Genomic DNA, 17,149 nt, shown 5'->3' on the forward strand with positions numbered 1-17,149 from the left:
ATATTGATTTTATTTAAAAACTTTTTTGTTGTGGTAAAATATACATAAAATTTACCATGTTAATCATTTGTGTTATTTTTGGCCGCACCATACAGCATGCAGGATCTTAGTTCCCTAACCAGGGATCGAACCCACACCCTCTGCACTGGGAGCATGGAGTCTTAACCACTGGACTGCCAGGAAGTCCCCACTTTAATCATTTTTAATCCTACAGTTTGGTGGCATTAAGTAGAGTCACATGGTTGTGCATCATGATGGATCCATCTCCAGAACTTTCCCAACTATATTTTTAAGTCATTCTAGAAAACATTTTATGCTCCCCTGCAAAATGTGCACCACATTTTTCAAACTTAATAGCATAGTCACAATACTTCTAACAGCAGAGCCCCTCAGGGGCTACAGGAAGCACACAGTAAAACCTCAACTCACCAGAACAGATAACCTGGTTGATTCAACTGTCAGGCTCATTGTGGCTTAAACAGAACACTCTTGAGTCTAACTTCTCATGAAACACCTTTATAAAGTTGCATTTGTCCTGACAGGTCAATTCTAATGAATGAAGCCAAATTATCAGTGATTCAGCGAAACCAGGGCTTTGGTTGGGGGAGTTGTCCTCAATTTAAACAGAGATTTTCAGAATTCTATTCAAAGGTACAGGATTTAACGTAAGGATTGGACTGGTTTAGGAGATCAATTTGAGCTTCTTGTTTTATGTCTCAAAAGCAGGGTGTCATTTTTTTTGCACTGAATTAATTGGATGTTCAAAAGTTTTCATGCGATTTGGCATTCAACATTACCTGATCAGGGCTCTGTCCCGTGCACGAAGCTAATCAGGCTGCAAACTTAATAATAATTGGATAATAACGCTAAAGAACAATTTAACTCAATTCTATTCGCCCTCATACTTAATAAACTTCCAGTTAGCACATACTCACTATGTGCTTGACACTCCATTAAGCACTATTTGGGAGGACACAATGACAAAGAGGCCCCCAGGGCTTCTTGACATGTTCTTTTAACGTGTTAAACACCTTCCACAAAGTACCGAGTGACCATCTTATTCTTCCTTGAGAATTTCAACCTTGAAATCTGAATTTCTTAATTTGGACCTGCCCACCTGAGGACAAGTGTTCACTTCTGAGAGTCCACCCGGCTCTATTTACCAGCCATCTTACACCCACCTCTTCCAGAAGCCTTTGTTTGAGCTCTCGTTCCGTCTCCAGCTTCTGTTGTAAACTTCGGGCATTCATTTCAAGCATGGCGTGCTTCTTCTCCAGGTCATTGAGCTGGACATTTGGAAAAATTGGCCGTGATACCACATTTAGGAACGGTATATGCTAAAGACTTTTGCCAATATCCACAAACCTTCACAGCCAAAGAAAAATCAAGTTCTAAGGGTCAGAACATAAACACTGGTTTTTAAAAGTATATCACAAACATCCATGTCAGAAATAAGCCTTATGTAGGTTATTCTGTTAGGAGAAGATATTATTTCTAAAGGATAGGTCATACGTGTAGCTAGCTAGCTGTGACAAGTTTTAGGAAGATGACTTCTCCAGAATTTATTTATCTGACAGGCTTTGGCTGAATTAAACCATCATATTCCAAATGCTTGTTTACTTGCATGGGATAATATCAGGGACTCTGGGATGAAAGGGCAGACAAGCTGCCTCAAGGATCTTGTATCAAGTCACAAAGGCGGAGGGTGGCCCTTAAGTAGACGTGTACACAAATAGTGACTACTCTGTCAGGTGATGATTTTGATAAGAGGTATGGAGGAGAGAAATTCATCCTGAATGGCCTGTCACTGAGAGAAGATGGGGTCAGAAAGTCTGGAGTCTTAAAGGATGGGTAGGACTTTGCTATAGAATACTTTAGGAACAGTCAGGTAGAAAAAAATGTCCTTCAAGCTAAACACCAAAAAGCTCATTTATCTCTAATACATTTACTTTTTTCATGGTTAAATAACATATTTACTTTCCTCAGGGTTAAAAAATTAGTAAGCCAATATCAGGGAACTCAGGAATATTCCTGAGTAGCAAGCTCTAGCTTGAATCTGGTCATTTCTATGAAATTCCGGTAAGAAAATAATCATGGATGCCCAGAAAGATTTATGTTCATCACAAATGTTATTTATGACAGCAAAAAAAAAAACAAACTGGAAGAAGTTCAAATTTCTAACACAAGCAGAATGATTAAAATGGGTGTCTCTGTGTAATTGATGTTTCTAGAACTACATGTTAAAAAAGTATTCACTAATTCAGGAAAAGCCCCTATTTATGTGATTTTTTAAAAAATGATGTAATCCTGTTTATATAGTAAGAACCTAAATTTATCAATATAAATAAATGAATATAAATTCACCAACATAACAGTGGTGACAGATTACCAGTTATTTTTTCTTTACTTTTCTGTGGTTTCTGAATCTTCCACAATGACCCCAAATAATCACTTCTATAATCAGGAAATTACAGTTACCCAAAATTCAGAGGTCAGATTATGTGTGTGTATTTGTGTGTGGGCGTGCACACACACAAAACAGTGTGTATGTATGAGTCTGTGTGTATATATGAAATTTCTCTGACCTTCACTCTTCTTAACACAGAAGCACCTATTCTAAAACTCTTTTAAGACTATTTTCAAACACCAGTATGTCACTTTGTAAATATAGAGTGCTTCATGGATAAGACGTGTGTATTTCCAAAGTAGACTATGAGGACCTGCACTGTCCTCAGATCCTGCTGTGTCCTTGGACTTAGAACCCAGAGACGCTGAGGCTTCCTGTCATTGCAGCAATGGAATGAGCAGGAGTCCTCGCCACCCTGCACTTCCCAAGGATGCTCAACATTAGATCCATGAAGGCTTTCCAAAATCAAATGCCAGAAAAGAAGAGAGCTGTGCACCCAGGTCAAAATCTGGACCTCAGGGTCCCTGATGGGCAGATGTTAGGAAGTCACTGACCAACTCTGATACCCCAAGTACCCACCACCCCCACTACTGCCAACCAAGGGTGTCCCTCAGGGAAGCACAACAGTGCGACTTGGTTTATGAAACACGCCGACCATGGATCGAGCGCATGTGAATACCTGCTGAAAGAAGGAAGTGCATGTGTGTATCTAGAAGGAAGGAGGGGCGGGGGCTGACCTTGTCGGAGAGGCTCTCAGCCTTCAGCTTCTGCTCCTTGAGAGCCTGCTGCAAGGCCAGGATCTCGGCCTTGTGCTCCTTTACTGCTAGCTCGACCACCTGGCGCGACTCAGTGATCCGCTGGTCGGCCCTCGCCCTGCGGGGAGATACAGGCACGTTCAGAAACCCCGTCACTGCCACCCTGCAGGAAGGAAGCTGGCCCAGCTTGGACCCGGATAAGCAACCATACAGGCTGCGGGCTGGAGAGAGCCCAGCCTGATCCCTTGTTCCGAATTATATGGAGTGAGGATGTGACCCACTTTAGGCCCTGGGTAAAAATACTCTTAGCAGGTAAGGTTTCTGTGAATATAAATTCACTTGGAAGGGCTGAAGGGGACAAGGCATTTTTCCAAATGCAACTGGGCTGAAAATGGCAAGACAGTTACACCCTCCTGCAGGAGCAGGAAGGAATGAGGTCCCACGGAAGGAGCACAGTGCAGAGGACCATGTGGGGCCCCATTTGAGCAAACACCACCTTTCCTTAAAGCAAGAGGTGAAGTATTCTGGAAACTGAACCTTGAATCTGCTGGGTGTGCCTGTAAATAAGGTAAGAGAAAAAACGGAAGCACACTGGGAACATCACTTCCCCTCCCCAACTCAGGTCTTCCACACCTGGACTCATACAGGCTCCTCCACTAGCAGCTCTCCTTCTCGACCCGACAAACCCAAGTCTTACTCAGACCCCAAGGGTAAACTCGAAGACCATGTCCTCCACAAAGCCCTTCCCAGTCTTCCTCTCAGAAGTAACGTCTTCTAGCTCTGGACCCAAAACACAAATGTACCACTGGCCTGGCACAACCCACTCTCTATTTTAGGTGATAAATAGTTCAACGCATAGTTTATCACCTGCACTAGACTCTTAGCCTCTAGAAGACAAGAATTAAGAATTATATTTTAGGGACTTCCCTGGTGGTCCAGAGGCTAAGAATTCTCGCTTCCAGTGCAGGGGGCCAAGTTCAATCCCTGGTCAGGGAACTAGATCCCACGTGCCAGAACTAACAACAGGCACAGCCAAATATATAAATAAATATTTTTTTTTAAATAAGAAATATTTTACTCATCTCAGATCCCACATAACAGCAAAACAGAGGAAAGAAAAAAAAAGTGGGGGGGTGGGGAGGGGAAGAGAGCCAAGATCTTTCACAATTGCTCCTGAAAGAAATATATGAAGGATCTCCCTATGTGTGTGCTACGTTGTTTCAGTCATGTCCGACTCTGAGACCTTATGGAGTGTAGCTCACCAGGCTCCTCTGTCCATGGGATTCTCCAAGCAAGAATACTGGAGTGAGTTGCCATGCCCTCCTCCATGGGATCTTCCCCACCCAGGAATGGAACCCAAGTCTCTTATGTCACCTGCATTGGCAAGTGGGTTCTTTACCACTAGTGCCTCCAGAGAACACCTTCACGCATGGTTGTGCATTCTTGATGCTATGGTCAGACTCTGCCCCCGAAACTGTCTACAAATGACCCTAGAAACAGCTGGGCTAGGAGCTGGACTTGCGAGTGGGAGGGAGGGGTGTGTGTGAGAGGAGCCAGAACATATGGTGAGGACACAGGAGCCCAAGAGTTCGGGAGGAAACAGTAACAGGAAGTCTTAAACCAGCAGCCCTCTCACATTAGCAAATACTCTGAAAGGGAAGATGTCCAACAGGAGAATATTTCTACCAGTTTCTCTTGAAATTTATGGGTTCCCTTTGCTTCCAGTCTTTCTTAGTGTAGTTGATTTAGCACAAATTATACATCCAAGACAGCCGTGAGTCTACTATGGTCCACCAAATGTGGGAAATACTGAAATGAGTCTGACAGAGTCCAGATAAATGATAAATACTTCCACGAATAGGTACCTTGCTCAAGGAGTTCAGAGTATTACAGGACAGTAAGTTTCAGGGGAAGGTGATATTAGTGAGGTTATGGAGGATGAACAGGATTCTGTTGGGCAGACATGAAGCCACAGGTGGATACCAGGTGGTACCCACAGGGTACCTCTCTGCACACTGGGCAAGGCGTGTGTTCTTTAAGACCGTGCACTTCTACCTGTTGGTAAATTGTCATAATATACTGGTTTTGTTAGAATGAACACTTTCCCACCATGAGCTGGTAAAATGTCCCGGTAGATCTTCAAGTCTATTCCCATCAGTATGCAGTGCATAACCTGCAAACCTGTGACCCTGGCAGGAGGGAATCCTACGCTGGGAGAACTGGGGAAGTAGAGGAAAGATACTACCTGGACTCAGGATTACAATCGCCTACCAGGAAAGGAAGAAAAAATAAAAAATTGTAAACTATTCTTGTAGAGCAGTTGTTCTCAACTGGGGGCAGCTGCCCCCGCAGGGGACACTGGGCAATGTCTGGAGACATTTCTGGTGGTCACAGCTTGAAGAGGAAGCAGCTACTGGGATTTAGTGGGGCAGGTCCAGGGAAGCTGCTCAGCGCCTTACCATGCACAGGACAGGCCCCCACCACGAAGGACTGTCCGGCCCCAACTGTCAATAGTGCCAAAGCTGGTGTAGAGGGTTGACTTGCATCACACATGACCAGGATCAAAACAGTGACAGTCTTATGACTTCCCTGGAGGTCCAGGGGCTAAGACTCTGTGCTCCCAATGCAGGGAGTCCAGGTTCGATGCTTGGTCAGGGAACTATTAATAGATCCCACATGCCACAATCAAGACCTGGTGCAGCCAAATAAATACTCAAAAAAAAAAAAAAAAAAGGAGAGTGACAGTCTCGCTACACAGTCACAATGACACAAAATCTGAGGAAAGAGTTTCTACAAAGGAAGCACTGAGACATTTTGCCCTGCTGACTCCTAGGGCTCTGTACTGGCTGACTGGTCATCATCTCCTGCCACTGGCACCGTCCGTATCTACCTCGAGGATGACTGACCGATCCTGGTTGGCCTGAGTCTCCCAGCTTTAACACCTAAGTCTTACGTCCCAGCACTTGCCCGGTCCTGGCTGATCAGAGGCACTTGCCGGGAGCTCTCAGGGTGATCCTGCCACTGGCTCTCTACCCACAGGAAGTCCCACCTGCTCTGCTTCTCGGTGTCCAGCATCCTCTGCAGCTCTCGAACCCGACACTCAAACTGGGACTTCTCGTCACCAAGGACACTCCTCCAGGCCTCCCACTGCCGCTCTTTCTCCAGCAGCTCATCGTTCAGGGCCTCCAGGTCCATGACCTGCTCCTCCAGCATCGTGCAGGTGGTCTTCAGCGCCTCCATCGTCTGCAAATCGGCACCACTGAGTTGTGCCTCATAGCAAATGAGGATTTTCCGGGTGGTACTTTTGTCAGATCAGTGTCGGAAAAGCATGAGCTTCTAACTACAGTCTGAAAGACACTATCTTTTTCTCCTACAGATCAAGGGGATTAGACAAGAACAGATGAAGGGCCATTTCTACCGAGATCTTACAGAAAGAACTCAGAGAAGGGCCAGGGAAAAGAGACCATGCTTAACAATAAAGTAGCTTGGGAATTCCCTGGCAATCCAGTGGTTAGGACTCCCAGCTCTCCCTGATGAAAGCCCAGGTTCAATCCCTAGGTGAGGAACGAAGATTCCACAAGCCTCACAGCTCGGCCAAAAAAAGTTTTTAAAAAATAAAGTGGCTCACAAAAGCATTCTATTCTATTTTTAATGATTTTAAACCAAAATTAAGAACAACTATACATGGGACTTCCCTGATGGTCCAGTGGTTAAGACTGCGATTCCACTGCAGGAGGCACAAGTTTGATCCCTGGTCAGGGAACTAAGATCTTGCAAACCATATGGGGTAGCGAAAAAATTGAAACAAAAAAACCCAAACTACACACTTCTAAAAGCTGTTTTTTAAAATCGCAAACCTCCAAAGCACTGACATGATTACTTTCACTGACAGGCTCAGTCTGAGAACACTTGGGAGAGATGTAACTGGCACTCGCTCCAGAATCTAAAGGGGCTCCAGGTTTCCCAAGGTCTCCGCCACTATTCATGGTCCTTACTTGCTTCTGGCTAGTGAGCTGCATCTCCCTCTCGGTGATCTCGCGGCGGAGATGGTCCACTTCACTTCGCAGCTGCACAATCTCGTCGTTGGCACCAGAGGCCTCATCGAGTTGTTTAGACAAATAGAAGTTTTGGTTGTTGAGCTCGGCGTTGTCCTCTGTCAGCTGGTTTAGCTGCTCCTCCAAGTCTGTGATCACCTAAAAGGAAAATATCCGGTTACACATGGAGCTAGTTGGTTGGAAATGAGAAATTGCTTCTAAAGTCATCCATACTCGAACCTACGTGGTAATGACGACCAGCATTTGCCCGTCCAGCCCCCGAGAGCCAGCCTCCAGCTGCCACACCCGCCTCCTTATCGCCCAAACCCACATACGCTGTGGGAGAACAAGAAATGTCTCGGATTCCTTCTGACTCAGGATTCATCAGGAAAACATGGCAAGAACAAATCAATCAAAAGCGACTGCCATATGGAAGGGGCAGCTTTAAATGAGATCAAGTTCATAATAGAATGTGGAGGATGCAAACTGAGGAAAGAGAAATAGTAGAGACTAGTATCACAATCAGCTAATTAAGCTGAAATGCCCATGACATCATCGACAGAACATTATCATGGGATATGGTCTTAGAAAGCAAAATAAAGTTCTTATCAAGGAAGACTGAGTGAAGGACACTTAGAGTTATTTTAATAATATCTCAGGTAATAAATTTAATTTCATGCAACAAAAGAAAAAAAGGAAAACTTAAGGGACATTCAGAATAATCCTGAAAATATAATACCGTATGGATGGCATAACTTTAAATGGTTCTTCTTATACAGCTGGCTATCAGAAAATGGGAAAGCACGCATATGAAATTGTCATTTTACTGAAAGAGATTTAACCTGATTTTGCTAAATTATTTCCCTGCTCAATGGTGGAATGACTTCAATTTCAGCACATTTAGCTTTCCTATTCTCTTTGCTGAAGTTTAGTACCAGCACTTGCAAAGAGCTTTTACATATAATATTTTCGAAATTTAAGGGCAATTTTCTAATAATAGTTGGAATGAGGCACACAGGCAGTAAATTAAATTTTATATAACAGAAAGGAGTAAATTAAAAGGAAATGCCTCTGGGCCTACAGTTAATTGTTTCCCATTTTCAAACCTAAAGCAGATTCAGCTTCTGAAACGTTGCCACTGTTTTCGTGACTAACTCCCTGTCTTAACCCCCTTTGATTATCAATTAAAAAAAAAATCTTCCCAGGCACATATAATCAAAGAATGTCAATTAGGTAGAATTGTTCAGTGTGGTTCAGAAAACACAGCTTTTCATTTTGTTCACTGAGCTGATGAGCTTTTAATGCAGTAAGTGGTCTAGTAATTTCTACTTTAATAGCAAAAGCCTTGTTAATTCCTACTGTACTGGCTTGAGTAACACTATCAGCTACAAAAAGGGGAATAGGGGTTATCCGGTCCAGTTCTTGGCTAAACCTCCTTCTTTATCAGGATGAGAAAAAAATAGGAAAAAACTGCAAGTCTGTCACTCCAAGCAGGCACTGTGCTTCACAAGAATGCTTGTACCACCCTTTGAGTAACATGGTTAAATCTCCCTAAAGCAGAAACAATGAATAAATGGTGCCTAATAGTTTAACAGGTCTCCTTCCTATACACAGTAAATCCATTCCTTAAGATGGTTTTTCTCCTAGACTCCAAATGTCTGCACTGTGCTTCCTTTTACCTCTGCCCCAGGGAAAGGGAAAATAACAAGACTGATGAGGCAAACTGCTTAGAAGTCCCAGATAACCCATCTTGAGCTTGGTTGCGTTGGTTTCTCCACCTATGATGAGGAGGTAAATACTATATAGACAACCTTCTCTGTTTCTCTGGTTTTAACATTTTGGATTTTTATTGTATGATATTCTCCCTTAACGTATCATGTGAAATACAAGAGAGAAAAATGAGTGACCAAGGTGTTAGTGAGGCATCAGTGGTGGCCCAGGGGGAGCAAACAGACTACAGAAAATCTACCCATATAAGAATACATATGCTGCCAAAATAATTTGCCATTCAAAGACATATTTAAGCCTTTAGGCACCTATTTGCTTTCTTTGACTCATTAAAAAAAAAAAAGCCATTTATTAAATGCCCATTTCTGCCACCTATTCTCCTCCCCAAATTAGATTATAAAGTGCTAAAGAAAAAAACACTCAAAAAAAGTCAGGGAGGTGCCAAGATTAATACTCTCACTTCAAGTGGAATGGGCCCACAGAGTAGGAAGGGGCCTTGTATTTCCTTGTCGTCATCCCATTTCAAGGGGTCTCCTGTTTCTGATTTCTAGTTACAGTTTGTGGTGGCTGGCTTTGTATTTTGTCATTATCTGTACTGCCTATTTGACAAAAAGAGGATCATGTGTTTGCAGGAAGCATTCAAGAACTCGTTAGAGTGCGTTAACTGATCCAGACTTTATACGTATTCTTTCTGCCTTGGCCGTAGCTGCTGGAGTTGCCCAGGTGGTGGTATTAAGGGTTAGACGTACTCCCGCACATAGATATTGAGCTGATCTGAGACACAGGCAGTAAATTAATGATCTCTATGATTTGGGGGGGGGGGGGAAGGATAATAATAGGCAATCTGCAATTCTGAACCAGGTTATATAGGCAAGGAGAATTCTTAGATCTACCTTGTGGGTATATTCTCTCTACACCAAGGGCAAATGATCTGCGTCCTGTATCAGGAGACTGTTAACTTTTCAACCCCAAGGATACAAGGCAGGAAAGATAAACTACACAGCTGATTCCGTCTCAGTGGTAAAAAAAGATGAGGGAGATAGCTCCATAATGTAGGGGCCAGCAGAGCTTTCTGATATGCTGTTTGTACAGATAAGAGATCTGGGTAAAATTCTTACAGAAAACAGGAATACAAAAAATGTATCTACTCTCAGTACCCAAAAAAGAAAAATTGTTTTAAGGTCTCTATTTGGGATTATCTGTTGCTTTTCAAGCAAACCTCGTGGTTCTGCAATATATAGGTTACCTTTCACATCTCTGCTGGGCGACCAGCAGAGAGAATGTTACCGGGTAAATGTCCAAGAACACACCAGGGGTGAAGACAGCAGCCAGACAATGAACATCAGGCTGAAAAGACACAGGGCTGATGTCCTATTTTAATGCCTCATTCCTTCTTGAGGGCGGCTATTTGCATATTATTTATTTTTAATCTTATAGCTGACAGATTGATTCATAATTAAAACCGTGTCATATGTTTGCCCACCAACTCCTCTCCAAAACAGACTTAGGTAGGGCTTTAGGTGCCAGATTGAATCAAATTCTTTTTTTAAATCTCTTCAAAATATAGAAATGGCCTGAGCCTGAAAAATCTTAACTGCTCATGAGCTTTTTAAAAGCTGCTAACTGGGAGCTCCTATTGATCGAGCTATTATAGGAGTTTCCACCGATAATGAAGATGACATTTCCCAGCAGAGACAGTCTTGGACAGCACCACCGAGAAAGGAGCATCTGTGTGCTCTTCTGAAGTGTCTGCAAAGCAGCCTTTGAACTTGCAGAAGGATAACTGAGATCCACTAGTGCTGCCAAGTATTGTTCTAAAGTGATGGTTTTCAACCTTTTTTTCAAGGAGCAGAGCTGTTTTCTAAACAAGATTCTGTTCTACACCTAGTATGAGCAAATAATAATAGTTATCACTGATTAGCACATTCTATGGACCAGGCCCTGTACAAATGCTGATGCATCATCTAACTTTTGCAGGAACCTCCATGAGGTAGGTATTATTACCAAGTTTCTGATTCTGTGACTCATTGTTTCCTAGGTTTTACTGTTCCGGAAATCTGAATGTATATAGGAACTAAACAGCTGTCTCTCTTCCCTCACCCAGTTCCCAAAGAGCAGTAGTTAAATGAACTGTGCACCCTACAATCAATGGTGCAATGGAATTGAGGACATATAATGTCACCCCCATTTTATGGACAAAGAAATGGAGGCTCCAGTGTATAATATCACACAGGTTACTGAGAGGCCAGTTTAGAATCTCAACTAGTCTATCTGACTCCAGAGCATGTAGTTTGGACCCTCAAGCCACCCAGCTGGCCTAGCTGAAAGGTGGGTGGAAATCACTCTCTTGGGTTCCCCCGCCCACTGGGGTAGATCCCCAAAGGCTTCAGAAAGCCAAGGGTAAGTAAACGAAGGATTAGAAGTCATTGTTCCAGGAAAAGCAAATTTGAGGGATAAAGAGAGTACAAAAGTTATGTAAGTTAAGAAAGTAACCAATTTCATAAGTTAAGAAAGTAACCAATTTCATTCTATATATTGACATATCCTATTAAAACTAGATTTTTGATTTTAAAAATGGGGTGGGGAAGGGTGGATAACAAAAGTGCACAGGAAACTCTTGAGGGTGATGACTACAGTTGTTATTTTGATTGTTTTGCTAGTTTTAAAGATACACACACATTTGAAATCTCATTAGGTTATTGTACTCCAATTATCCCTCAATAAAGCTGTTTTAAAGTAAATAAATAAATGATTTTTAAAAAAAGACTAAAAAAGAAGAAAACTCCAGATGAATGGAACAGATTACTGATGTACACATTTAAAATGCATCCAAGACTATTTTAGGAAAAAACAGTAATGCAAAAAAAAAAAAAAAATCACAGTGTTATATCATCTATATCTTATTCAGTGATCATTTATGAGCATGTATGTATATAAGCAAATAACTCTCATGTAAAAGAAGAAACCAAGACAATTAAGAAACTTTAAAAGTAAAGCAAAAGAGTACAGGAACAGAATGTGTCAATTTCTCGAGGAAGGGAGGTGAGAATGGAGGAAATCAACAGATATCCCTAAGGCAGGCTCACCCCACATGTGGCCACTGGCATCAGGGAATACAGACCTAAATACCTGTCAGGCACCTACCAGAGTTAAGCGGAGGCATGTCCCATGACCTAGCTCTTCCACTCCTGGGTATATATATATATGTTCATCAGAAACAAAGGCTTGTAAGCACCAAAGGACCTGTACAAGAGCGCTTCCTAATAGCTCTGTTCCTACCAGAAGCAACCCCAACACCCATCAACAGGAGAACGAATAAACAAACTTCGGATCTAAACATACAATAGAAACATGACACCATAATAAAAAAGAACAAAATCTTGACAGTGCAACATGGATGAACCTCACAGACAATTTAAGTAACAAAAAGGCTAAACACAAAGACCAGATCCTCTAATGGTCCCATTCATATGAAATTCAAGAACAGGTAAAACTAATGTGTAGTATCAAAGATCAGACTACTCGTTATCCTTTGGGCAAAGCACACTTATGGGAAGAGGACAAGAGGAGCCTTCCGGGAGCTGAAACATTCTGTATCTTGGTCTTTGTTGTGGTTACACAAGTTGTCTCTTCACATACAAATCAATTGAGCTGTACACTTAAGATAAGTTGCACTTCATGCACTTTCCTGTATGCATTCTACAGCTAAATGAAGGGAGATGGGACACAGGGGGCATATACCATCAAGACTTAATGTCTCATTTATAGTAAGTAAAGAGAAAAGAAGGAATTTATTACCAGAAAATAAAATATGTATATAGGATGTAGAAAGGTGTTTCTGGAAATTCACAGATGCAAATAATACAAATAGAGACCACCTCACTGAGAACTCAAGAGGGAACAAAGCGATGAAAGGACCAAAGAAAGGAGGTAGAACCATGAATAAAGGACACCATCCCTACCTTCTGAAAGGGGCCTATTTTAGTCCTTCACTCTGATCAAAAATAGACATTTTACCCTATTACATAACCTATGAATGATGCTTATCTGCTCCTGGATTGACTTCTCTCAATATAAATAACATCTCCCAAAGAGTCCTAAATTCTGCATTTGCATGTTAGGAAGCCAGATTCTGCCTGTTAAAAAGCTAACATTTCTAGATTCTCCAGGAGAAGAACTTGTTGGTCTTCCCTCTCTGAAGAGGCAGCAGGCTGGAGAAGCCTGACACATCTAACTGCCCCTACCATCTCAGGCCCACTTCAGACAGTAACGTCTAGATTGGAGAAGGAAGGGGAGCTCCCTTTTGTTGCAGCTACTGAGACCCTATTAGTGGTTCTGCAGGGAGAATTATTTTGACCATTCCAACAAGCCTTCTCCAAACATGAAGGATGGTTTAAACTTTTAAAACTGGCAGGAACCCAAGAAACTTAAGGTTTTCTGAGGCTTAGAAACTTCCACATCAGTTTCACTACATCGACTGCTTCAAGCTGAAAATTTATATCAAAAATCAGCCACCGATATTAGAAAGAGACGTTCCCCCTTTCCTTCTCAGTTTTAGTTCCATGTTATTTTCATCATCTTTGGTTAATACTCACAGTACAGCTGTTACGAAGGGCATCAAATTTGCGCTGGATTTCATCTCTATGTGCCTAAAAGGTAAGAAGTTGATTATAAATTTTTCATAGGGTGGAATACAAATTCTACATGCTATGGGTCAAATAAAGAAAATCACAAGCCAAGAACCCTGTTGCAGCTGCCCCACTACCTTTTTTTCCAAAGAATTAATCAAGTCAAGCCCAACATGAGAAGCTACAGAAATACACAATGTCTATTGATAACAATTAACTATTTAGACCACACATGGGCTTCCCTTGTGTCTCAGCTGGTAAATAATCCACTTGTAATGTAGGACACTTGAGTTCGATCCCTGGGTTGGGAAGATCTCCTGGAGAAGGGAAAGCTACCCACTCCAGTATTCTGGCCTGGAGAATTCCATGGACTGTATAGTCCATGGGGTTACAAAGGGTCAGACATGACTGAGGGACTTTCACTTCACTTCACTCATACCCTGTACAAATACATATAACATTCAGATTAAAACTAGGGACTAGCAGAAGAAAGGAAAAGAACACAGGAGGAAGTTTTATTCTCCTTTATTTGTCTTACTCCCCTTTCTTAACCTTTCCCTCTTTCCTCCAGTTGGCTGCCTGCCCCCTGCCCCAAGCCTTTTTACAAGAAAGAACACACACACATAGATAAATACAGGACAATAGCCAGGACAAAGTAGGGACTTTAAAAAAAAATTAAATCCAAAGCTGTGGAGATTCAGAGATCCTATATAGACCTTGAAGTAAATATACAGGCTTTCACCAAGGTCAAGGTACTCTAAACCAGTAGGATTCATTCATCTGACAAGGATTTTTCGAGTACATACAACATGGCAGACACTGTAGCAAGATACAGCTCATATGGCCCAACCTTCATTCTGGTGTGGGCAGACAGAAAATAAATAAGCACATGATTACAAACAGTGGCAAGTGCTATGAAGGAAACAAACGGGGCCTAAGGAAAAAAAATAATAAGGGGGGGGGACTTACTTAGATGGGGTAGTCAAGGAGGGCTTCTCTGAAGAGGTGACATTTAAACTGAAACCTGCAGGACAATGAGGGGCCAGCCATGCAAAGAACATAAAAGAGCAGAGGGAAGAGCATCTGCAAAAACCCTAAGGCAAGAAAGGATTGGGTGCATATGGGGAATAAAAAAGGACTGAGTGGCTAGAGCAGTTTTTTATACTTCAAGTTGTGACATGAGAACAAGGACGTCAAGATGGAGTTTTTTGTTTTGTTTTATCCAATGAAATGGAATAAACAGGATAGATTAGAAAACATCAGCATGCACCTTGGACAGTAAGGGTAAGTACTGTTGTTGGAAACTAGTTTTATTATTATGAACATAATTCATCAAGTACAAGTTGTTATCAATTGTAAAATTCACCACAGCTTTATGTAACATTAAGAAACAGAAGTACTGCCAATGAAACTATGACACGTTTATGTCCTTATGACTATATATACAGGCTATAAGATACATCCTCCTTAGCTACCTTAAAAATTAATGAAATACAGTATATATGTCCCCTTGTAGTAGACTGTAAGGTAAAATGTATTCTTCTGTGGGTTGTGGCCAAATGACTTTTGAAAATCACTTATCTAAGTCACAGCAAAAGAGGGAAAGTGTGGCCCAAGTTGATGGTACAGAGGCAGGCCCAGAACCTTGAAGGCCCAGAAAAGTTGGGATTTCATTCAAAATGGAATCAACTAAAGGTCAACAGAGGTTTTAAGATGTGGGATGACATGGCCTATCGTTTTGTGGATGCTGTAGGAAAAACATCAAACTAGGACAAATGTAGAAGGAAGTGGAACAGCCACTGAGGAGGTTATTGCTGTCATTTAAGGAAGGGAGGACAGTGGCTTGGAGCAGGATAGTGGCAAAGGATGCAGAGAAATGGATGGAGGTGAGATCTTTTTTGGAAGCAGAGGTAATAAGGCCTGCTGATGGACATGGGGGCCAAGGGTACCCTAAAAGAATTTTGATTTGGGAGACAAGGTAAATTATGGCACCATTTGCTTAGCTATGAAAGCCCAAAGAAGAATCCAGTTTGAGGCAGAGGAAAAAGTGGTCCTCCTCTTTAAAAGAAATATTAGCCTCTATCAGAAAATCTAGGCCATCATTCAAAAGTCTACAATAATAAGTGCTAGAAAGGATATGGAGAAAAGGGAACCCTCCTAAACTGCTGGTGGGAATGTAAACTTGTGCAGCCACTATAGAAAACAGTATGGAAGTTCCTTTAAAAATTAAAAATAGAATTACCATGGTGGATTCATGTCAATGTATGGCAAAACAAATACAATATTGTAAGTTTAAAAACAGATAAATAAACTAATTTTAAAAATAAATAAATAAATAAAACAAAAAACTAAAAAAAAAAAAAAAAAAAAAGAATTACCATATGATCCAGCAATCCTATTCCTGGGCATATATCTGGAGAAAACTCTAACTCAAAAAGATACATGCATACCAATGTTCATATCAGTACTATTTACAAAAACCAAGACATGGAAGCAACCTAAATGTCCATCAACAAAGGAATGGGTGAAGAAGATGTAGTACATACATACAATGGAATATTACTCAGCCATAAAAAAGAATGAAATAATGCCATTTGCAGCACTATGGATGAACCTAGAGATTATCTTACTAAGTGAAGACAGAAAAAGACAAATATCGTATAATATTACTTATACATGGAATCTAAAATATGGCACAAATGAACTTTTTTACAGAACAGAAACAAACTCACAGGCATAGAAAACAAATTTATAGTTACCAAAGGGGAAGCAGGGGAAAAATTAGGAGTTTTGGATTAGTAGGTACAAACCACTATATATAAAATAAACAAGATCCTATTGTATAGCACAGGGAACTATAATATCTTGTAATAAACCATAAAGGAAAAGAGTATGAATCACTTTGCTGTACACCAGAAACTAACATCATATTGTAAATAAACTATATTTCAATTAAAACAAAAAGGTCTATAAGTAAGTCAAAATATTCATCACCTAATTTATCTGTGATATACTTTATAGTATTTCTATTTTGCCATAAACTAAGATTCCCACATGCTCAGTGATAAAGAATCAGCCTGCCAATGCAGGAGATACAGGTTCAATCCCTGGGTTGGGAAGATCCCTCAGAGAAGGAAATGGCAACTCACTCCAGTACTCTTGCCTGGGAAATCCCATGGACAAAGAAGGCTGGCGGGTTACAGTCCATGGGGTTGCAAAACAGTCAGACATGACTTAGCAACTAAATAACAACAAAAGACTAGATTAGATGCTACACAAAGCATCTACAATGTCTACAATGCTTTGTAGACAAAGCAACAGAGACTATCCAAAATAAAACACATAAAGGAGAAAAGACAGACTTAAAAAAAAAAAAATGCAGCATCAGTAAGCTGTGAGATAACTCCAAGGAGCCTGATATACATGTACTCAGAATCCCTGAAGGAGTACAGAGGTGAGACCAAAAAAATATCTGAAGAAGTAATGGCCACAAATTTTCTGAAGTCAATGAAAAAATAAATCCATGGATGAAAAAACCTAAATGATCCCTAAGCACAGGAAACATGAAAGGAATTAAGCTTTCATGAAACGAATAAA

The 17,149-nt window shown here is 41.2% G+C and overlaps 1 protein-coding gene across 36 annotated transcripts in view; it reads right to left on the minus strand.

The window, feature by feature from the left end:
* Nucleotides 1–17,149, minus strand: part of CIT (citron rho-interacting serine/threonine kinase) — a 166,935-nt gene that overhangs the window by 27,577 nt on the left and 122,209 nt on the right. For 28 of the 36 annotated variants that reach the window (XR_014068484.1, XR_014068485.1, XM_081539825.1 and 25 more), the window contains 5 exons: nucleotides 13,520–13,573; nucleotides 7,158–7,355; nucleotides 6,212–6,405; nucleotides 3,145–3,280; nucleotides 1,182–1,286 (listed from right to left, as the gene is read on the minus strand). Coding sequence is in view for 34 of the 36 variants with exons in the window: in XM_081539825.1 (XP_081395951.1) it covers nucleotides 1,182–1,286; nucleotides 3,145–3,280; nucleotides 6,212–6,405; nucleotides 7,158–7,355; nucleotides 13,520–13,573 (687 nt within the window). In the remaining 2 variants the exon portion in view is untranslated. The remainder of the gene's footprint in view (nucleotides 1–1,181; nucleotides 1,287–3,144; nucleotides 3,281–6,211; nucleotides 6,406–7,157; nucleotides 7,356–13,519; nucleotides 13,574–17,149) is intronic. The other 8 variants (XM_081539829.1, XM_081539819.1, XM_081539817.1 and 5 more) reach the window with 1 other exon arrangement.

This window comes from Giraffa tippelskirchi, chromosome 11 (assembly GCF_054371585.1).
Source record: "Giraffa tippelskirchi isolate mGirTip1 chromosome 11, T2T-mGirTip1v1.2.pri, whole genome shotgun sequence".
NCBI classification, from domain to species: domain Eukaryota; kingdom Metazoa; phylum Chordata; class Mammalia; order Artiodactyla; family Giraffidae; genus Giraffa; species Giraffa tippelskirchi.